The sequence below is a fragment of the Euprymna scolopes genome, chromosome 4, assembly GCF_053919585.1.
Source record: "Euprymna scolopes isolate OS-2025 chromosome 4, ASM5391958v1, whole genome shotgun sequence".
In the NCBI taxonomy this organism is placed as follows: Eukaryota; Metazoa; Mollusca; class Cephalopoda; order Sepiida; family Sepiolidae; genus Euprymna; species Euprymna scolopes.
The window spans coordinates 58,154,899-58,179,482 of NC_136485.1; the positions used below are offsets into that span (position 1 = coordinate 58,154,899).

Below are 24,584 nucleotides of genomic sequence, written 5' to 3' on the forward strand. Positions count from 1 at the left end.
TTGTGAAAGAAAAAATGAAAGGAATTTTATACTAAAATATTGGTTCCCATCTTCCATTTTTAGGTGCATCCACTCATATCTAAAAATAAAAGTCGTTTTCACATTGAAGATGAAAACCAATAACAAAGGAATGCATGGTATCATGTAAAAAAGAGTTACAGAAAAAAATATTGGTTCCCATTTTTAGGTGCATCCACTCATATCTAAAAATAAAAGTCGTTTTCACATTGAAGATGAAAACCAATAACAAAGGAATGCATGATATCATGTAAAAAAGAGTTACAGAAAAAAATATTGGTTCTTATTTAGAATTTGACTTAAATAAAAAACAAAAATATAGACAAATCTTTATGATGTATGTATTGTTATAGAATGAAAATGTCATATTCCAAAAATCAAATAAATTAATCAAGTAGTTTTTTGGTAACTAAGAAAATTAAAGTTTATGACTTTTAATAATTATGTTTTAATTATTTTGAATAACCATACATCCTATTAATTATCTGTTGAAAGATAGTTGGTGCGACGTTGATTCCAAAGGCTAACCTACTGAATTTGAATAATCCCTTGTGAGTGGAAATACACAAAAATTTTGAGCTTTCTTCAACAAGAATTTGTAAGTACGTTTCACTCAGACTTATTTTTGAGAATATTTTCCCTCCATTTAGTTTAGTGAAAGCTTCCCCGGAGCTGGGTAGTGGGTGATGATGATCCCTTAGTGCTGCATTCAACCCAGTTGAGAAGTCTGCACAGACTGATATCCTTAGATTTTTTTTCTTTGCATACACAGTGGCGTCGTCCCACTCACTGTAGTCGATTGTGGTCAAAATTTCTGTTTTGGTGAGTCTGTCCAGTTCTTCGTCGACCTTTTGCATCGAGGCAAATGGTACTGCTCTGTTTCTTTTTGAAGACTGGAGTGACATTATCTTGTAATTTGAACTTCACCGCCATTTTTGTACAGCAGCCTAGTTTATCAAAAAAAAAAAAAACATTGGGGAATGACTCTTTCAGGTCTTTCTTTAGTTTTTCAGCTTCGACTGTAAGGTTTGACAAAAATCACTAATGGTCAAGTCCCAGAGGTCAAATTTTTGGATCCAGTTCATACCAAAAATTTATTAGTGTTTCTTAACACAAACATCTTCAGTTTCAGTGTCTTTCCTTTTAATGTTATGTTAGTAGTAACCTCACTTTCGAATCTTATTCTTTCTCCAGTTACTGAACGAACAACTTTCTTGGTTCTCATCATCCTCAGTTTTCCAATTTCGCATCAAGTATGGTTTATAAAAGACAAATCCGACCGACTGTCAAGTTGAAATCTAACATGCTTGTCCCCGATTTTACCATAACATACTTTTGTACATTTTCGCCCTCCACTTGAGTTCTTGTTGTTACAGATTATTGACAGAGAATTTTTAAGGTCACAGTAATTAAATTTTGTTTCTACTTGCAGTGAAAAAGAAACTTTTCTGAGGTCGTTTTTCGTTTTGTTGAAAAACCATTGTAGAACCAATCTCTGTATTTTTAAAGAAGGTAGAAAAAAACACGAGTTTCTTGAATAAAAGTTGGTCCTTTATCCAAAAGAGATCCTTGTGGGTTGTTTTTTGAAATCCTTTCATCACCAATTTTGTGGTCTGGTTTAAAGGGTCACAATTATAAGGTGAAAGAGTCCTCAGGTTCACTGTGAGCGATTAAACTACAAGTGTACTCTATGCTTGAAGGTAGAAATGTCTAGCATTATATAAACCAGACAAATCCATATTGTCCATAGATATAGGGGTGTTAACTACCTCAGAACAAAAAGTATCCTTATGCCAGGTTGTCCTGACAAACCCCTGTACAGAGAGACCTTAGACACTCGAGGATAGTGTCTTGTAGGCATTATGCATGTAGATATGTCTATGAAAAGATATTTGTGACAATGTACAAGTACACACATCCTCAAAACAGTTGCTCAAGGTCGTTTTAAATACTCATGCTGTGGACTGCTTGACTACACCTTGAGAAAGTCTGAGAGTGGAGTAATGTAAACAGATAAAGTAGTTTTTTGTTTATTGAGCCTTCATAGTTGACAGTATAGCTTGTGTGTATGGCATCCGGTGAAAAATCATTATGAAGAAGTAGATTGACTTTCCACGTCCATGCCATCGTATGCAATAATATGTTGGCCCTTAGAGATTATTTGGTCACCTGTCAGTCTGTCATACATGTTTGAAATCATGTTTTCATCACTAAGTATTGAATCTTTGTTTTTAATGAAAATCGCTCCAGACAGGGCATGATGCCGTTTCATGTAAGGGGCTAACAAGAACAAAAGATGATTATCACAAAGGCAGAAGATGCCTATTAGCCTTAGTCTTGAAAAGACCAAGGTTATAAATGTCAGTGTCCACCTAACGAGAAAAAGAAAGAGTTATTGCCCTTGTACTGGCAAGAGAGTTATCTCCCTTCGATAGACTGGAGAGTCGGCCATGACACTTGGAAGATAGACAACATGTTTTTTGATCATTATGCGTCCAGCTGCTAAACTACTTAGATCTCTCTTCATAAATTGTTAAATAGAATTGTTAAACGTTCCCCCATTATTTTTGCGTCATTTTTACGTGGCTATTTCACAGACAACTTACATTCCAAACACATAACAATAAAATAGGAGAAAAAGGTTAACAGAAAATTCCACACATGCAGATTTTGAAAACAAGCTATTGGAACCGAAAGCATTATTACAATGAGGTATCAAAATAGTGAAGCGATGGAGACCACTAGACCAATGAGTCAAACGAGCTGGAACAAAGGAAGCAGGGAATGGATGAGAAAAATTAATGAATACATGCTATAATAGTATTTATAGAAAAGACTGAGACTAGTTACATCACGGCTGTGAGAGAGAAGTTGCAGAGAAAAAAGAAATGGGGACAATCAAATAGAGACAGAGAATAACTTCAGGAATGACAAACTGTTAGAGGGATAGAGAGAACTGACTTTACAAAAAACAGAAAGAGCAATGGATCTAATATATCAACTCCAAGAAAGATTTGATGAGAAAAGAAAGACAAAGAACTTTTAGAGGAAATTTCTCCTCAAAAGCAGAACGAGTCATCATAAGAATCTCAGGTAAAAAAAAAAAAAAAAAAGGTCGAAAGATAACAGTTGAGTTTTAACAGGATTAAACAAAACAAACCATTTTGTATCTCAATCCACAACTGAACGCAGATCAACTTCTAAATTAGCTGCATATTTCAACTAATCTGCAGGGAGACGGGTGAGAAGCAACACCAGAATAGAGAGTGATATCATCAATATAGATGCTAACTTTCTGAATAATTGATGTGTCGCGGTTGCCACCAAAAGAAAGAAGGATCTCAATTCAAAACGTAGAAACCACAGCCAACACCCTTCAACAAGTACTTCGATGTGAATAATTATCCTATAGAACTCTGAACAGTACAATTCCTGCTAGAATAATATTCACAACTTTCCCAGCTTCAATTTGATATGACACATGAATATAAATCTCGAACAGATGACTCCTTAGAGTATGTTAAAAACGCAAAAAACAAACACAAATCAAGAATGAAAATGACGACCAGCGCCGCAAGCAGTTTTTGTCTACAATTATGTCCGCTGGACGAGTATAAATACAGCATTTTTTTTCAAAAAGCAGTCAGTTGCAACCAGATTGCCGCATGGCGAAGTTGAGCCCGTCAGTGGACCACTCAACTCAGCAGCAACAGCAGTAATGTCCACAAAGAACGGGTTAGACTACCTCCCCGATAACGGCCGAACCCAGTAGCAGCAGCAGCAGCGACCACTCGTCGTCAGCTCACTGAATTTCCAGCAGCCCAGCATCCTAAGTCAGCATGTATGTCCTGTAGCCGCTGGAGACGACCTCATAACTATACCAGTTCAAACACCAGCTGAACTTCAACCTTCAGCCTAAGACCTCCTACCACTATTCAGTTTCTTTTTGAAAAATAAACCTGAACAGATTTATATCCGTTCACGACGCTACCTACTGCGTTTGTCATATCTTCTTTGCCATTGTCGTTTTTCGTCTTTTTCTTGCCTGTGTCATCTTTTAATTGTAAGATCGATTACCACCGACATTTAGCCCCACAAGAGATGTATCTTAAGAATATTTTGATGTGTCATCATCCATAGAACAAGTGTTGTATTTCTGCTATGCTTAAATGATTAACAACAACACTGATGTATAAAAATATATAGATATCTCTTTATTTCATATGGTGGTGAACAAGTGCGAGTTGGTAAGAAAAGCGGGGTATACATAAATGTCATGAGAAAGCATATTCCTTACATTAAAGTATTTATTTTATATCAATAAATCAATAATAATATAATAATTAATAAATAATTGATTATTGATTTTATAATAATATAATAATTGATTAATTTTATAATAAATAATATAAAATGTGTAACATAATTAATAAATGATTATTAACATTCAATAAAATTAAATAAAGAAAATACATAAATGTTTTTTAGCTAAAGAACAATCCAGAACATCTTCAAGAGAACAAAAAGGTATTCTTTTTTCAACTCAAAAAGAACATTCTAGAACAATCCAAAAATTTAGTATAAAAAGACACCATGTTTACAAAATTGACAGTTATACTAACGGCTGTTGACCTATACAGTGACCTTCACGTTTCTGACTCAGGCCTGTTTCACGGACCTTGCTCCAGCTGAAAGAAACCCCCCAAAAGACATTTCTAGCTAAAGATTTGAGTTTTGGGTAAATAAAACTTTCTCTTCTTAATTTCTTATTGATCAAGGGTTGTATGTGATTTCAAATTCATCTGATATACTGTTTGAATAGTTGACTTAAAGTTAAGAAGACTTACTCTCCTTACACCATCATGTTTCTTGTAATATTAGTACCAATAGAATGTTTATTTGTAAATATTACTTAATCGTTTTTTTTTTTGTTTTTTTTGTAAAATAAAAATTTCTTTTTATAATTCGGAGTTGATTGGTGTTATTTTCTTTAAATTTGTTGCATATAATATCCCTAGACTAAGCATGTAACAAAAGTGATTTTCTCAAAAGATGTGTCAGGTTACCTGTCAATCTCAATTTTGGTTGATATTATATAACAGTTTGTAATACCCATTCATTCACCTACAAATGCCCATCCTGGAATTTTGCTGTCCTTGACAATGTATCCAAGTTCATATAGCATTTATTCAGTAACTGGATATCCCAGCTACAGGTAACCTCTTTGGATAAGGGTAACCTTTGCAGGTGCTTTTGAATCAATCAACAATTATTTTATTTTCGACAATCAATTGTGCCTTACTACTTCCAACTAAGTGCACACTTGTGTCAAATATACTTCACTTCTGCTAGGTGACAATCTTGGCACACCTGGCCCTGATTTGCAATACGAGGAAATAAAGATAAAAACAATTTTGTTAATCTGTAAAAGTTTTTTGGAACCAATTTTTTTTTATTGTTAGTTTTGATAAATTTATTTTCTTTAACTTTGTAGAAGAGTCAATAAAATTATTTTACTTTCAAGATCAAATCTAAAAAAAAAAAAAATTAACTATTTATTGAATATCGGACCATTATAAATAATCGTGTTTGAAATTCCTTATGAGGAAATTATTTTAGACAAATATCTACAAATTTTAAATCCTATCAAATCCATTCTGTCAATTACATACTAATATTGTTGGGAGGAGGTATTAACCAATAGTTAGCTAATAATTTGTTTTCTGCTTATCGTATACAATGAATCAAATAAATTATATTGGCATTGAAGACAGACGTTTTGAGTAGATAAGTTGTGAATGTGCGATATTTTCTTTTTTATTAGATTCAACATTTATTTCAGTTTTTAATTCACATTTTTTTTATTTGATTGTTTTATTAAATGTATAATAGGCTTTCTCGCCCAAGAATGTACTGATTTTATCTGGCAAGTTTATTTTGCCAGATAAAATCCAAAAGTAACCCAATTTACCACTACTAACAATTACTACGATATTATCCTATTGACTACTGTACACTCATTAGCACTTATCCTCGAGTGGCCTTAAGGCTTCGATATGTGGTAACGCCTATGTAAAAAAAAAGAAAAAAAAAGAAGAAAAAGAAAAAAAAAAAGATTATATACATTTTATTTATCAATGAAAAGGATTCAAAGATGTGTACAATGGTGATGTGGGTCCAGAAATATTTTAGTTGAATATTTCCAGCAGATGCATAAATGTGAACACTAAGCATTTTCTCACACATTATTTTAGGTAGTGCTTATTTGTTGTGGCAAGTGTTCAAACTGCTGCGCATTGCATTTGGTTGCATTAGGAATTTATTGATATAAGCTTGGACTGGACTGCTGATATGGTGTGTACTTTTGTTATATTGTTGGGGCATCATATTACCGTCAAATATTTAATGATTTCTTTTTAGAGAATTTAGATATTTTTAATACTTTGCATTATTAGAAAAATATACTTTTCTACTGGTATGTGGGTATTTATAAAGGCTGATGATAATGCAGAAAAACTGGCATTATGAAAAGAAGTATGAACAATAACGAATAATCAAAGACAGTATTTGGGTTATGCATCTTGAGAAAATCTATTTTTCAAAAGATCTTTTACATTTATAAAATCAATAAATGTGGGACTTACTGCTAAATATTAAGAAAAATATCTAAGATGGTGTAAAATCTTTAATAATTTCAGGAGTGAACCTCTTCTTTAAAAAAAAAATGCAAAAATGAAGCCATCAAATGGATTAGACTATTCTAAATTCTGATCAGATTTTTTTTTTTTTGCACTGCTATCATCCTAAATACTCACATACCTGTTTACCAGCAATGCTTCAAGCAAACTACATTTATCTTTAGTTTATTTACTTTTTAAAATTTGAGCCGATTTTCTACCAAAATATGCAATTCCTTTTCTATTAATATTTTTCCTGTGTTCACACAAAAGTTTATAACATAATATCTTGACCCTTTATCTTGCCTTGATAATTCTATTACCTAGCAGATGGATCAAGGTGGGTGTGAAGTAAATCCAGTTATAAGGAGTTGGATAATATTCAACTGTCACAGATTCAAAGTGAGATCGTTGTGTTTCTATCAAATGAACTTGTAATGTTTGAGCTTCTTTGATAGCCACAGTAACTCTTTTTGATCTACCTAGAAAATCTTAGTGATACGGAATAACCTGAACGGACATGGTTTCCTCTGTGAACAATAGGTAACAACTGTAAATAATACTAAAATGAGCTTTATTATATAATAATATAGTGCTCAACTGAACTCCAATCCATAGTTCCCCTTTGCAAAACTTTCACACAAAAAAACACTCAACTAGCTACAACCACTATATATGATTTCCTCCACTCTCTAACTGTGCCTAAATATAAATGCATATTCCATGAACAAAGCTTCTTTCCCAGAACTGCTCGCTGGCCTGCTTCCTGGTTGAATACAACATAATAACCTTCAAGTCCAATGTAAACAAGTTCTTGTTGAGCCGTCCCCATAAATAATCAAATTCTACCCAATTTACACCATTAACGATTACTACACTACCACCTTACATTCATTAACCCTTATCCTCGAGTAGCCTTCAAGCCTTGATAAGTGGTGACTCCCAAGTAAAAAAATAAAAAATAAATAAATAAAATAATGCAGTATTATTAAGGATTGGGCGTGAGGGGGAGTAGAATGGCATACAGTATTACCAGTTAATGAATTACGAGGTGGTTGGGCTTCACTTTTTGGCATGCGAAAAATCAACAGAGTCTTTAGCAGTAAATTTTCATATCTGTCCTCTTTGACTTTCACAGCTCGAGTCTATATCAGAGGTCAGCAATGTGGGGGACCAAAAAGCTATGCTGATTATAGGAGATGGGCCAAACAGCTTTGACTACATTGTCATGGAGGACAACAATGTTATTAAATATGTAAGTAAATTTTCTGTGCATTTTAAGAAAATAAGTATTAAATATAATATGATTATATTTAAACAACATAACTTATTTTACTAGAGGAATATTTTCCCAAAAATTAAAATGGCAGGCCACACAAAATTCAGTCAAGGGCCAGATTTGGCATACAAGCTGAAAGTTGCCAACCCCTGCTCTATATTAACTTTAAATCATAATTGTAATAAAAATGTTGCAATCCATATGGGACATTTCTATACTATGCCATTCCAATCTCGGTGGTAATACAGCCAGCTAAAATGTACTCGGCACTATCTGGTAATTCTAGAAGGTTACTCGATGCTTGTCGGTAAATATACACAGGTGAAATATAGCAGTTCAAAATAAATTAACAGGAAAACCTTTTGATATACTTACTTATCAGGCAAAAGTAAATATCTATATCTAATATTATGGAAAATTATTGAGTAAAACTTTAAAAATATAAATCAGTTTTATCATAAATTTCTGATTTACCATTGGTACAAACATATTTTATATCTTTAATGAGAATTGGCAGACTGACTAATCTCCCTTTTTTTTCCTTTTATGTAACTCTTCTATATAAAAACATAAAGAATGCCAGATTTTGTGCAAAGGTAAACGAGAAAATGTTAGAAAGTAATAAGAAACTATTTTTACACAAAAGTGTTTCTTTTTTTTTAAAGAGGCAAGACACCTAGACCTCAAGCTTTTTAGGATCCTTCAACCACCTCCTCGACCTCCCTCCTTGCAAATTAAATGCTTTTGTACAAGTTATAAGGTTAAACAAATGGGAATTAGATATAAATACGAGAAAAACTAGCGGGACCTCTGGAAATTCCACAGCGGACTCTTTCATATGTAATATATTGATGTTGGCATTCTGTGGATGGTCAGTGTAAATGGAGATGCCTTGATATTATTGTAGCTCTTTTGTTAAAACTGCAAAAGTATTTATCTAAGTTAGAAGGGATGCCCGACGTAGCCTGGTCGTAAAATATGCTTAAATATGATATTTTCATTTATGCAGATTTCATATATAGTATTATAGAGTCAATTTTTTATCGATTCTTATATAACTTGCATGTATAAGCTTGAATCAAAAACGAAACCAAAACTTACAAAGAAAATATATGGCTCATACCATGTCAAATCAACAACTTTTGGGGAGCACAAACCATGTCCGACATAGATTTTTTTCAAATTTGTTAAACATCTCAAGGTCAAGGGGTTCCTGAGATACATGAATTTTCAATAAAACAGATTTTTTTTTCATTTTGAAATGTATCCTAATGAACACATGTTGATTTCTTGTGTATATAGTGTATACTTAAGACTTCTAAAAATGTCAAAGAAACTGTTTACCATCGCCATCAAATGTTTATTCTTTTGATACTATAACCTAATTAAATCTAAACGCACTTTTTAGAAATTTTTATTACACCACTTTCTGTATCAAAATCTGTGTTGTATAAAAAAAATATGAAAGTCATAAAACAGTTTGACTTCAGAACCAGAATTTGCATAAAATTCAACATGTCAAGAATTTTTAAGAACATGCATTTTAAAAATTTTTCATTGAAAAAAATTACCAATAAACAACATAAATTGCCTTTTAGTAGACCATTGAGATCACATATGTTTTATCGTATAATGTAATAAACCCTTAACACCTTTCAAAATTCTTTTTTTATTATATATCACTTTTTCCATAACAAAATCTGTGGTGCATTAAAAAAACTGTGCTTATGCACTTTTTGAACCACGCTATTTTCCAAATTGTATTTTCAGCTTAATTTAAAGTTTTACGATATGTTCTTTTTTATTATTAAATTGTTAGGTGAAAGTACACATTAGTTACAAAACATCCTCCTCTCCACATGTTAAGAATGGCTTCCGAAATAACGTTATTATTTCAGCATGGTTCAAAAAGTGCACAAGTACCAAAAAACAAATGAAGAAAATTCAGTTTCATCAACAAAATTTTTTTTTTACTTTTTGATTATGGTAAATATTAATCAGCATCAAAATAGCTTTACAAAGATATCAAACTTGACCATATTGGGAAATATCAAAATGTTTTATATGAAGTCGCAGGTACTAGGTTCCGCCATTTTGAATTTGCCCACTTCTTTAAAACGCTTGTAACGATAGTTCTAGTGAAAAGCCCATCATGACATTTGGAATATATACTGTCATAAGATAGACAAATCTTTTGTCAAAATTTAAAAGAAATTGAAAGAATGGTTTTTGAGATAATTCCGGTTAAAAGTTAAGGTCACGGTCAACTTTTTTAATTTGATCTTGAAAAAAATTATTCTGAGATAAAATTATGGATCTATCCAAGTACTTTAAAATAATATATGAATGAACTTTGTAGGCCCATAAACCACAGAGATATCGTCTTATAAAGTTGGTCACTTCTTCATAAAAATTCACCTTTTTAGTAAAAGGTCAAGGTCATATCTCAGGAACCCCTTGACCTTGAGATGTTTAACAAGTGCCATTTGATTCCTTTCATGGAGATCTATAAGTGTAGCAAATTTGAAAAAGAAAATCCGTGTCGGACATGGTTTTACCCTCTGTCGATTTGACATGGAATGAGCCATATACATATTATATATTAATCAAAACCGAAATTAAAACTTATGAAAAATTTTTAGTAAAATTATAAGAAGAAATAGAAGGTCATAGCAATTAAACGACAGTCACTCGAAAGAAAAATATGTAAGGGTGACACACAAAATAACACACATGCTATCTTAATATATAGATAAATGAATAAAATAAAATATTACATTATTAGATTTAAAATAAATTAAGTTCCATTTTCTGTGGAATTTGCCCATTTTATAATAGCCATGATATGCACGTTTGAAAGTCGAACATATGTCTGATGAAGGTTTATTTTCCGAAATATTACAACACGAATCCGCCATTTGACCATACTAATACAAATAAGAACACAATATGTGTAAAATATAAAACATACATATATTGTATTAATAAAGGTGAATTTGCATAGGCCATTTAACCATTGTATCTTAATGTGCTTCAGTTTGTGTCTATCTTTTGCACCTTCTGCATTATATTGCTATCTATAATTTTAAATTTCCTTTATATACACACACTAAACAATGCTTCAAACAAAGTACATAAACCCTTTTTTAATATTTAACTTCTGTGTTTCTTGTATCAAAAGGGGATTCCTATAATTTGAATGCAAAGTATGTTTTGTCACACAAACACTGTATTCACATTTAACACTAAAAGAAAAAAAAAGAAAAGTTGCATCAGTTTTTGGTGAGCCCCCCTAGGAATCATCCTCGTCTGCCCTATGAATTTATGAAAGTAATTCTATCATGTTAGGGTTTAAATAATGGGCGTGCATTTAAAACAAGAAATGATTTAACAACAAGTGAACTGACAAAATTTAAGTGTAAAGTGAATTGAAAATTTTGTTAAATTTTCAGTATTTGCTTGTAAAGAAAAAAAAATCATGTGTAGTTTAAAAGAGAATTATCTCCCTTATTTTTTGTTGGCTTTTAAAGTCAGAGCTCAATGTTTAGATTCAAAATTTATTAACGCTGTGGCGAAAGCTGTGAAAATGAGGGCTTACCATTCAAACGACCTAGGTGTGCGTGTGTGCTTTGTCATCACTGCGAAGCTAGGATAAGAAAAGAATTCCAAGATGGCGCCGACGGCATTTTGTAATGGTATGATCTCGGAAACTCTCGCAAAATCTTGTGCATATATGCAAATCAGTTGGTCTTCGACAACTATAAATTCAGGTCGTTTTGGAAGGCAAGGAATGAGGAAAGAACGGCCGGTTGGTAATTGTGTATGCTGGTTTGTGTTGGTGGCGTGTCACCGTGTCTGTGTGTGTACTGATCGAACCGCTTTCCTGTCCCTTGGACTTTGAATTTGTTTAGATTGGACTTCAACTTTAAACGCTAACATGTTTTTGTTAGTAACAGTGTATAATTATTTCAAATGAATAGGATTTTAATATATTAAAGCATGAAAAGCAGATAAATAAACATACAATCTCAATCTTTATATATATATATATATATATATTATATATATATAGCAGTGTGCCCAATGCAGCCATGTGTAATGATGATATAATTTCCTAAAGTTCTAAGTGTTCTATTGTTGCCATTCAAACAGTGAATATTCATTACCAATTTCATCAAATCCTGACGGACGTTTCTTCAGATTTCCTTCAGAAAATACAAAACAATCCAAACATTACTCAATCACATCATATTCAAACCTTAGAAAATAAATAAAAAATATTACCTTTAATTTTTAGTAGTTTTTCTTAAAATTTAAAATCATGTTTTTTACTGGAAAAAAGTCTTTAATTCTTTAACTCTTAACATTATATACCATATTATTAATTGGAAGTGGCATGAGTATTCCTAATCAGATAACAATGCATGAAAGGATAATCCTCAGTTGGTATGAGTATAGTTTTTGAACCAGACTAAAATGACTTTTACCAAGACTACAACACATAAATAAGCAGAAAATGGCGAACCAAAACAGGGCTGATTTTCAAAATGAAAAAAATAATGAAAGAAAAATATTCACCATATATTTGTTTTTATGACAATTTATTTTTTAACCGAAGAAAACAATTTTTAAAAAAAAATATTTTATGAAAAAGTTAAGTCAATGTTTTTTTTTTTCTTTCACCTTTCTTTTTACATAGTGTAACAATGATTTCTACAGGTATTTTTTGCATTTTAGTTTTTGGGTACTCATGCAGCTTTTGAAATGGACAAAATTCAGCTGGATTAAAAAAATAGAAAAGAAACAGTTTGCTTTTTGTTCGGTTCATTTAACAAATTGCTGTCTGCTAGTAATATTAAGCATTACTTAATTTACAGGTAAATTTATTGTCTGTTTTTTTAATGTTCTAATTGCCTGAGTGTTTTAGCATCTTCTGACTGCTTACATATTGGCCAGAAGATGCCAAACAAAAAGTCGGGTTTGTCTGGTTCAAAAGCTGTACCCCTACCTCTTAATTGAAAAATATTTATAAACATGTTTAAAAGTTCCAAATAGCATATAAGAGGGTAAATAACTCTTACAAGTCTTTGTTCAGTAACATTATCCAAATGTCTTTATAAGAGACACTCTAAAACGTAATGCCTCTTATTGTTTTATTCTGCCTGAATGGATCAGAAGAAATTATAAATTGCATTATTATGATGACTGAACTCGTGCATTCATAACATGAAAGTTTCATATCTTGCAGATATTGACGTTATGAGAATCTAAGAAAGCAACACTTGTCATAGACGTGTGTCAGAAATAGAGATGCTTCATTGAATTCCTGGCAAAAGTGCATCGGAAATGGTGGTCTAAGAACACAAAAAGTCACTTGTTTTAATGGTATCCTGTGGTCTTTATAGTTCTTAAACTTTTGGAGTTAAAAAAATAAATAGGAGGCTTTACTTTTGAAATGACTCTCATATGACAAAGCATGCTCCGGACATCCATGCACAGCCATCCTTCATCGCTGGCAACAGTTCATTGGGAATGGTGGTGAGATGACTTTGTAGAAAAATAAATTCTGGAATACAAAAGGTCACTCATTTTAATGGTACCACTCCCATCTTCATAGCTCTCCAACTTGAATGGCCAACACACAAATATAAAAGGGTTAAATATACCAAGTGAACAATACAACACGTAGTTATACATTGGATAACTGGCTTGTACTGTATATGGGTAACTGCCCAGCTGTACTCCTACTACTGCCATTCTTTAAGGCTAGCATCATCACTGTTGACATGCTACCTGGGATAGTCCAATGTATAAGGAAGGGAGTGTCAAACCAACATTTGGATATTGTTTCAGTAAAAAACTTTTTTTTTAAATGTTTGTCTTTGATGATAACTTTTTTTGATGACAATATTATTTTTGTTTCTGAATTTTTGAGATGAGGATTGACTATTCATATTTTTTGAATTCTTCAGACTATTGTTCTCATCCTTACTGCTATTTTCACAATGTTTTGGTCAATGTAACCTCCGACCTTCTTCAAGTGTATCTTGCTGAACTTGAGAATCTTTCTATTGAACTCAAGAATCTGCACAGAATTTCGAACAAAACCCTTTATTCAATCCACAGAGGTAGCATGCTCTCATTCTGTCAGCCTAAGTAATTTGAAAGTGTATTTTGAGTGTCGTCTGCACTGAGGATTGAACCTTCAACCTCCAGAAGAGTATAACTTTATAACTGAATTTTACCAAGGGTGGACGACACTCAAAATACAATTGTGAATTACTTAGGACTTCTACCCAGTCATGGCTGACTGAATGAAAGCATATTACCCCCATGTATTAAATAAAGGATTTCGTTCAAAATTTTGGGTAGATTCATGAGTTCGATAACATAAGATCAGACATTATATTGAGCAAAACGTGAAAATAACATTCAAGATGAGAACAGTAGTCCAAAAAAATCCAAATAATATGAATAATCAATCCTCATCTCAAAAATTCAAAACTGTAATTAAGAGCTATGTTATAATTGATCAAAATTTCTATATTATGACTTTCAATCTCTTTGCTATTATCTGTTTGTTAAGCTTTCATCAAACACATCATCTGAAATGTACAATTGGCCTAATTGATACAATTAAAGACTATGGAATTGAATATGTTAGTGATTAATGCAATAATACTATTAGGGAAAATGCATGAACACTATTTCCTAAGGTACTATAAAAAAATAATAGGGATTAAACATAATTAAGTGCAACTTCACTACATAGAGACGTAGAGATGGGCACCATTCCTTTCTCTTAATTTCTCCACTTATCCTTGATCCTCATTTTATAATGCTGCATTTTTAGCAAGTATCAAGTACCAGTTTTTTTAATCCTGGTTATAACTTGACTGAGAATGGAACCCGAGTCTCCTAACCCATTAGCAAACTTTTTAACCATTATTCCAAATGGGTTGGTTAAATAGTAACTTGTGTTCAATTAACTGTATATAATGAATATTATTTTCATAGCAGGTGACAACTTTATATTAAAGGACAATGTCTTTTCAGTCATACAGTCAAGTTTCATAACAATACGTCCAGAAGTAAAGGCATTTAAGGGAAAAAGGAAAGAAAACAAAAATGTTTTAGTCAATTTTTGATATGTAATTCCTTACAGAACTGAGACTATGGATTTAGAAAATATGTAATAAGCTGTTAAGAGTTAACTTTTGAAAAAAAAACCCAAAAAGCCTAAAATTAAAAAATAGGTCATTTTATTTACCTCCTTTCTAGATTAGACACAAGGCCAAGTATTAGTTTGATGAAAATGTTTCTGTAGAACGAACTGGATTTGAACTTAGCACAGTTATTTTAGTCAGTGTTGTCAACTACTTAGCCACTGTCAGCCGCTGAATAAAAGAGAACATGTTATGAGTGAATTTAAATTTAAAAAAAGAAAAACTTACCAAATGAAAAACCCGCTTGTTTTGGGAGAGATGCCGAGTCTGTCTCTGCCTCAGCAGCTGACGGCTCCAACTCTGATTCAGAACTAGCAATGTTTTGTTCACTGACGGATCCTGGGAACGATTCGGGTGCACTGACTCTTCTCACACATTCAGAGTAGGGTCTTTTTAGAGCAGCATCACAACGGTTAATCTCAACTGGTAAGATGGACGCATAATGTTTATAAACCAAAGGCTCCAGACGATACGCCTGCAACAACCACATTGAAAAAAAAAAAAAAAAAAAAATGCATTAATTGATGAATAAAATCCAGAAAAAAGCTTTAATTATTTAACAGTTTCAATTATGAATACAGGAATAAAAATTAAGATTATTCATTAGATTACATAGTAAGTCATGCAATTTTAAAAGTCAAACCTAAATAGGACATGCTGACATATTAAACTGTGTTCCTGACAAGCCAATTTTAATTTGTTATTATTGCATTGTGTTATTGGTACGATAATAACATACTTCAAAACAGTTTATTTTAAAAATTATGTCGTTTTGCATGGACAACTGGTAATATAGAAAGCGTTTTTCAATTATGAGTGTAAATAAAAATAACTCAGCAAAGGGAATGACTCCTATTTTAAATTGGAGAATATAAAAGGAGTCGTCTCCCTTGCAACTAAAAAATGGATTATAATTACTTACAAATGTAAATTTTCTGTTCTTCATGTCATAATTGATAGGATCAAAGTTATTTTGGGTTGACAGAAATCTAACATATAAAGTTATCTTGTGCAGTTTTAAAAGTTGGATCTAAATAGCATTTAAGCTGACAAACTTTGATTCTCTCGAGTGTCCAAGGTTCCGCTATACAGGGGTTTGTCAGGATAATTTGGCATGAGAATACTTTTCCCTGCAAGTTAAACCTAATTAAGTATTCAAAATAATATAGTATTTGCAGCACAAATAAGATCTTATCTCTATGGCTTTCTCCAAGTGATGTTACCAAGTGAGGAATTCTGGTCCTAGTAAGACGAAGAAAGCACAAGAAAAATATACTATAAAATATTTAAATGGTCAATTGGAAAGAGGAAAATTATGTTCCCTATTTCTTTACTAACTCACGGTTTGAGAGGTAAATGAGAATTTTAATGGAATATTTGAATATCTATAGATCTCATGTAGAGATTAAGTGTTAGCTCCAGAAAAAGAGCCCCTTGATTTTTGCGAACTTCAACTGAAGTCAAATGAAAGATGAGCCAATTTCCAGTTGTTATTGTTGTGCCATGTTATTGTCATTATAGAAATGTACAGAAGCTGTTGAAGGGTCTGCATCAAAACAAAGTTGGGAAGTAAATACCAATGTCTTGTAGAGAGATGTGTATCATTGACAAAGCTGATCTGATGACTGTGCTACCCTGTTTAAAATCAAAGTATATTAATCACAACAATTCTACAGGGAAAATGATACTTTCTGCTACTTCAGTGTTCACAATGATAATAAATGGTGCTATAAGATCAGGCTGTCTGAAAGTTCTAGTTTCCTGACCTAAAATGCACCAAGCATTGATGTCATTGTTTTTTTCCTTTCCCTTCGCCAAACTCAATCATATTCTGCAAAGCTAAAAACAAATAACAACAATTTTGCTCTACAAAAAAAAAAAAAAAAAAACATGAATAAACATTTGAAGTATAATATGTTTCTCTGATGAAAAAGAATGTCCGTAGATAAATAGACTAGGAAATTTGATTTCTTTGAAGTTGAGGAATTTCCGTTCCTGGAGAGAATTGATGAAAAGAAAAGACACACTTTTGAAATTTCCAAGATTCATCAACTGCGATGTCACAGACGATGAACGTATTACTCATGCATTATCGTGCGAATCCTGTGTCTTTGACCAACTGTGATGATCACGAGAGCAAATATTTTTATCAACTCAGTGATGAGACTGAAGATGAGAATGTTGATGAAACTGTCCAAGATGATAGCAACTTAGGAAGTAGTGATATTAATAAAGACAGTGATAATAATTATGATGATGATGATGATGATGATATCATATAATGATGATAATAAAAAGATACGGAGATATTGTTTGTGCAAAGTATGAATGAAGATATTTTCCACTCAAAATAGTAAAAACCAAAGAATTATCTGACAAATTATGAAACCATCTTAAAAGATTCATATTAATATAGAAAAACTCCTGGTTCCTAATACTATTCATCTATTATCAAAATTGAATTTAAATCCATTGGAATTATTCATACAAAATACAAGAATACTGTCAATGTCCATCTGTTTAGATATGTTTTTAAATTTAGGGAATGTATCTTAAATTGAATTGTCTGTACAAAATTGAAATCCACTTGAACTGAAAATAGATTCATTGTATTCCTTATAAAATTTTGATGAAAATTCATATATAAGATGTATTGTTTGAGAAATTTTTATAAATGCTACTTTTTGCCCGGAGCTAGAAAAAAATAACTGATCCTTCAGGAAAGTTTTACAAAGAGAAAACTACACAAGTATTAAGATTTGACAGTTAGAAAGACCAAATGAGTGTGAAATTGTTTTTAATAAATATTGCTATTTATTAAAAATAAAATTGAACATTTTTTTCTTTCAAATTTTTGAATAAAATATTTATCTTCAGGAAATTGGACAGTTTGTTCTTTTGTTTGTTTTCTTCTTCTTTTCCTTCCTCTTATATGCGATGGTGGTAGTCTTTTTCTATGTCCTGAATTTGTAAATAAAATATCTGTATATTTTTAGATAAACTTTTAGTTTAGTCACAAAAAATTTATGTCACTTAAAAGTGAAAGAAATGCTTTCTTTTATTTTTATTATTAGTTATTGAGATTAAACTTCCTATTTTTTGCTCATAAAAATTAAATTTGCATATGTGATTATTATTGAAATGAGCTTCACTATAGTTAATTATAAAGAATCAATCAAATCAAAACATACCCTGTTTTAAATAGATTTGATACTCCAGACTGGAAGACAAATTTAATAAAATCACATAGACGCGTTTTTCCTTTAAAACATACATGAGGCGATCACTTTAGTTACATTAGGGACAGAGGCACAAGGTAGCTCTGTACAGGAATTTACAACTAACAAAAGGAACTAAGATCAGATAATTCTAAATATTTACTCCATAGCATATATCTGATGTCTTAGAAAATATGATGCAAGGGCGATAATTCTTAGCAGATTGACAGTCATTCAACACCTGAACTAGATACACTTTTATTATAGAGACTAGCATGACCTTTTAACTGTCGTTGCCAGTGGAAAAATGCCCTTCCCACCCCCTCATAAAAAATTAAAGTATTACTGTTGTTGTTGCCCAACCCCAACCGCTTCATGTTAAGAATGGCTTTCGGAATAGACACCCCCAACCTCCTCATGTTAAGAATGGCTTTCAGATTTGACACCGCCAACCTCCTCATGTTAAGAACAGCTTTCAGAATGGTTACCCGCAACGTCCCCATGCTAAGAATCAGTTTCAGAATAGACACTCCATCTTGTGAGCAGGGAAGAGGGGTTGTCAAAATATTTGCCCCAAATTTAACTTTGATAATCGGTATCAGGATCCGTGCAAATACTATGCAAAAAAAATTGGGGGTGGCAGTGTCGATCGGATAGAATTAGATTTGTTGTTCACTCGTGCATACTTATCTAGCAGCCAGTGATTTAAAATGTATAATACAGGGCTTTATATCTGAAAAACTACTTGTATCTGCCAAATATAAATGAGATTTTCTTAATCAGCATAGTGGAAAACCTATAAAATTTATCATTTTAAAGAAAAGTATATAAGCTGGAGCTAATGTAAAAATTTCTCTTAAAAAAAAAAAATACAGTTAGTCTATAATCAAACATAAAAAATAAGTGGTCTCAAAGGCAAATTAACTGCATAAAATATTGGGGCGTTAAGTTAATTCTAAGCAATTAAAGCCAAAAACAGAAAAATAAACAATAGTAACCGTAAATGTTATGGTTTGTTTTAGGGGTTTTTTTTTTGTTTATTTGATGGTGGGGACAGATGCGTGATGTTAATGTGTGAAGAGGTATAGCAAAAAGTAAAATAAAAAAAAAACAACAAAAAGGACGGGCGGTAGGAGGACATTAGATTTAGAGGGAAAAATCGGAATTACTTTCTCTAAAAATGCTGCGATTCTGATGGTGTGGCTCCTAGGATGTAATATAGGATTTTATTATAATGACTAAATGTGTCTGAAATGTTGTTCTAAAGTTACAGACGATAGTGGCTAATAGTCCATGCATAATAAATTTGTATGTGGCATCTGTTGTTGCAAACCTACAGTATTTTGGTCCAGAGGGGAATTTCTGCAATCTTCTTATTATATATGGAAATTAATAAGTAGAAATTGATAAAAGTGCTTACAATTGGATCAGCAGGATGATAGATGTTAAGTAATCTTTTACAACGTTCCGGTGGAATGAGGTTTGGCTGGCCAGAACTATCGCGACCATGAAATGGGACACCACGTAAGGCAAGAAAGACGGCCAAAGGCGAACCTAAACAAAAGAGATTTTCAACCTGAAAAGAAAAAAAAAAGATAGTTCATTTTTTGTTTAGCAATTCTTATGCTTTATGGCAAATCAATATTATCTTGATACATCCAATAAACTCTGCCCATCAAATGGTCAGTCCGTCTCATTTAAATCCAACATTTCAAATGCAAACATTAAAAAATATGCCTTCAAAATAAATCTTGCTGAACTTTTAATTCAGGATTATTTAGCATTAATTTCACAACATTTCAGCCAATGTAACCTTCGACCATCTTCGGATATATCCTGTCGAATTCAAAAATCTTTTTGCCATTTTCAGGAATTTGCACATCATTTTGACAGAACCCTTTATTTAATAAAAAATACCAAGTAAAATTCATTTGTAAGTGACACTCTTCTGTGGGTTGAAGGTTCAATCCTCAGTGCGAGTGATACTAAGAATACAATTGTGAATTACTTAAGACTTATACCTGGTCATGGATGAAATAATGAGAGCTTACTACCCCCATGAGCAGAAAATTATTGATAAAGAACTGATCAGAATGAATATTACTTTTGTGACCTCACAATAATGCCAAGACCATTTCTGGATCTTGTCATAATGATGCCTCAAATCAAACTTCCATACAGGGGTATGCCTTGAATCATGATAGTTTCACAAAAAGATATACAGCACATTTTATAGGATGCAACAGAAATGTAACATCACTGGTTGTGCAAAGACTCTTACAGTGACCCAATGTAAAATAAAGACGGAATGATGCTCGGCATCACTTTCAGCAACCATGTCTCACTTCCATCAATCATCATCTCACAAAATAAGAAAGAAGAAAAATGGTACCTTGAATTTAAGAAACTGGGATCCTTTTTTTTGTTGTTCTTGAAGTGCAGTTAATTCAGATTCAATCTCAGATACCCTGAATTAAAGAAAGAAAGAAAAAAGAGAAAGAGGAGAGTTAGTTGCATGTTGTAAAATTTGAATGATCATCACAAATTGAGTCGACATGTTGATTTTGATCACATTTGTTGGTAAAGGAGTTACTTAACATAAGAGCTTTTAACATTCATGCGAGAGAGAGAGAAAAAGAGACAGACAGACAAAGAAAGAAAGAGAGAAAAAAGAAAGAGAAAGAATGAAATGGACAGAAAAAGAGAAAGAAAGGAAAATTAAAAAATAGGATTAAAGAAAGATAAGAGAGAGAGAGAGAAAGCATGAGACAGAAAAAGAAAAAGAGAAAGTGAGAGAATTATTTCCAATAAAAAAAACTGAAAAACAAATGAAATTCTAAGTTGATCTATTCTTTATAATTTTACAATAATTTTGATTTCTTTTTTACTTCAGACTTTTTAGAAAAATTAGATTTCATTATTAATAAACAATTTTACACAAAATAAAAAAAAAACATTTAAATTACAATAAAGATTTAAAAGAATATTTTCAGTTAAATAGTTTCTACTCCAAATTGTTATTCTGAATGACAGATGAAAACCTTAAATTCAGTGAGAACATTTTTTTTTAAGGAGCGGGGGATAATTAGAATAAAAATACACAGGCTGAAACAATGGTTTTTATCAGACACCAAAATTGAACTTAGTATTTAGGTAGGTGACTATTTCAGAGAATACTATGTGCCGTAATTTTGGAAGTAAAGGTGGTCATAAAGTCATTTTCTCTAATAACTTGCAAAAAGTATAAATCCATTTCTTCTTTTCCCTTTAAATTATGGGCAAAATAGTAGGGTAGACTAGATTTTCAAGTCTTGATAGGGTACTAATCTAGGAGAAGGAAAAATAACATCACTCCTTTCTCTGTTTATCCCAGCATTGTTTCTGGTTGTCTTGGATTTTTCCTTGCCACTAAACTTGGCAATATGCCAGTTCAGATGTCCAGCTGAAAATTGTGCAACTTTTGCTTCACTGTAAACTCATCATTGCTCAATCATGTTTTCAGAATAAAGGAGGAAGCTAGAAAAAAAAAAAAAAGTGAAGCATGCATGGTCCCCCGTGAGTGCATAGTGAACGATGCAAAAAAAAAAAAAAAAAAAAAAAAAAAAAAACTAAGTTCAGCATTGTCAAATCCTGGTGATAAATGAACAAACAGTTTAGTTTTAGGCCTTAACATATGTAAATTTGAGTTCTACACCATGCAAGAAAAGAAATGACTAAGAGTTTTCCCAGAAAAGCCGTTCTGTTACTTTTTTACTCATATCATGTTTAACGTTTGTGCAAAATTTCAAAACATTTCCAAGGCATAGTTATTGAGAAAAATGCAGACAGACGAACGGACAAGAGTGAATTTACAGGTCCTCCCTCCTTTTGTCGGGGGACCAACAAAAAAACAAAAACAAAAATAAAATAATAAATTGATGAAACAAAATGTTTAATTATATGAATCGGTCCTCTTTTCACGATTTACAAAATGTGTACGAGTTATAAGCAACATATTTACCGAACACGTGCATTGTCAAGATCAGAGAGAAGATGAGAACTGCCTTTGATCTGTTCACGCCTTTCCTCCTAAAGATGTGAAAAAAATAAAAAAAAATAAAGTACAATAACTTTTCAAAAGGAAATTAGATTCAATTGTACAATAGGGACTGTTGGATTTTTGGTAATTTACAAGATTATTGGTATAAATAATTTACAACAAAATAAATTTTGACATCATTCCCAACAACTTATTTTTACTTAAAATTCTTCTTCTTCTTCATCATCCTCCTCCTTCTCCCCCCCTCCATCTATCTTGTGGTTGAGATAACTGTTGAAGTGCCAAAGATGACCTGGCAACCAGCTTTTTCCAGGCCTTCTGATTTTCTGCTTTTCTGTGCATGCTACTCAGTGGCAGTTATGTCCACTCTTATCTCTTTTTTGTTTGCTCCCTCATCCTTTCTGTCTATACAGTTGCTTGTAGGACTGTCTTTGCAAAACCTGATGAACATGTGACATGGCTGTATCGCTTCATTTTTCTCCTTTTAACAGTGGACAGTAGATCCTCATATGGCTGAACATTTTGTAGGAGTCTTCTTCACTTAATCATCAGTAATGTCGTCTTTGTCTGAGATGTTGAGGATCTTTCAGAAGCATGTCATTGTAACAGAGCCACTAATGCTGGTAGCAGTGGTAGCTGCATAACAAATATGCAAATGACCAAGCCAGTGCGTAATGTGAGGACAGCGGAGAAAGAGAAGAAAAAGAAAAACAGAGAAAAAAAAATGTACCATGAAATGTACCGGAGAAGAAATTGTATGCCGGGGAAGATGAACATTTCGTCCATGGTGGCAAGAGACTTTTAACTACATGACAGACGACATAAACTAAGAGACTTTTAAAACAGAAAGCAATGCATTATTTTGGAAGAGCCATGAATAAATGCATTTCATTTAAAAAAAACAAAAAAAACTAGTCATTTTCTTTTGTTTTTGTTTTCCTTTCTGACTGTCTCAGATAAGTGTGGGCCCAAGTGTTAAAATATAACAAAACTGTTGAAGAAGAATAACAACTATGTTAACATCATTTCTGTGGCCTGTATTCTTCTTTCTATGTCCACAGTTAGAGTCCAAGACTCATATACAAAAAGAAACATGATGATTATCAGGGAGCACATTAGCTAGATTTTATTAGTGGACTGATGTTTCTATCAGCCCATATAAGCCTTAATTTGACCAATAAAAAAAGATAAGTTAGTTTTAGCAAGTTTAATAATACATATGAACCAGTGAATTTTGAAAAAAAATATATGGGAGACATTAATATTAAACAAGACACCAAGGGAGTTAACTCTAAATTTATAGATAACTACCTCCATCCACACCCTTCATTCATTTTTTTTTTTTTTCAAGAATGAATTAATTATGAATTTAAAGTTATCTCCTTTAGTGTATTAGTAAATATTATTGTTGGACATCTTTTTTTTTTTTTCAAAATTGCTACATTTTAATTATCAGTTTGCATGCATGTACAATTCATGCATAATTTATTTAATTATTTATTTTTTATTTATTAAAACAAGATTAAGTAAAAATTGTTTGGGAGAAATGGAAAAGACCACTTTACTGTAAATAATTTATACTCTTAAACAGGTAAACTATAGGATTTTATCACCTATTTTGAAAGCTATTCGTCAAATATTGGATAAAACAGATTCATGATCTTTAATTGTATTTTATGTCTTGAAACAAAATTCTGATTTAGTTTTTGAAGAGTTACAAATCTAATTTAATCGTAGTTTTTTAACCAACAATACTTTTACTGTTTTAAAATTTTATTATATGAAAAAATTTTTTTAACAGTTTTTAAGGCAAAAACTAAATTTCAATGAAATTTAACACATTTAAAAAGCAAAAGCAAAGATTATAAAAATACTAGTCGATAATTTAAGAATTTTTGTAAAAATAAAGACAGTGGTGGGATTTATCTCTCTTAGTGGCCTTATATAAATATATAGTTATCTTTCTTGGTGTCTTAAAATATTATTGTCAGCCATATATTTTTTCTAAAATCTTTGCATGTCTTTGAAGCATGACAGTTTCTCTACCTTTTTAAGCAGCTCTTTGCATTACTATTGTATTTTGCAAAGTCTTTCAAGCTACACTGGGTAGACAAGGCAGTGCTGCAC

General features: G+C 31.9%; 1 protein-coding gene across 2 annotated transcripts in view; it reads right to left on the minus strand.

Annotated features, from left to right (window-relative positions):
- Nucleotides 1-24,584, minus strand: part of LOC145267479 (phospholipase DDHD1-like) — a 117,300-nt gene that overhangs the window by 5,896 nt on the left and 86,820 nt on the right. For both annotated transcript variants that reach the window (XM_080123307.1, XM_080123306.1), the window contains 4 exons: nucleotides 22,419-22,486; nucleotides 20,811-20,886; nucleotides 19,839-19,994; nucleotides 15,429-15,675 (listed from right to left, as the gene is read on the minus strand). In XM_080123307.1, coding sequence (XP_079979433.1) covers nucleotides 15,429-15,675; nucleotides 19,839-19,994; nucleotides 20,811-20,886; nucleotides 22,419-22,486 — 547 coding nt within the window. The remainder of the gene's footprint in view (nucleotides 1-15,428; nucleotides 15,676-19,838; nucleotides 19,995-20,810; nucleotides 20,887-22,418; nucleotides 22,487-24,584) is intronic.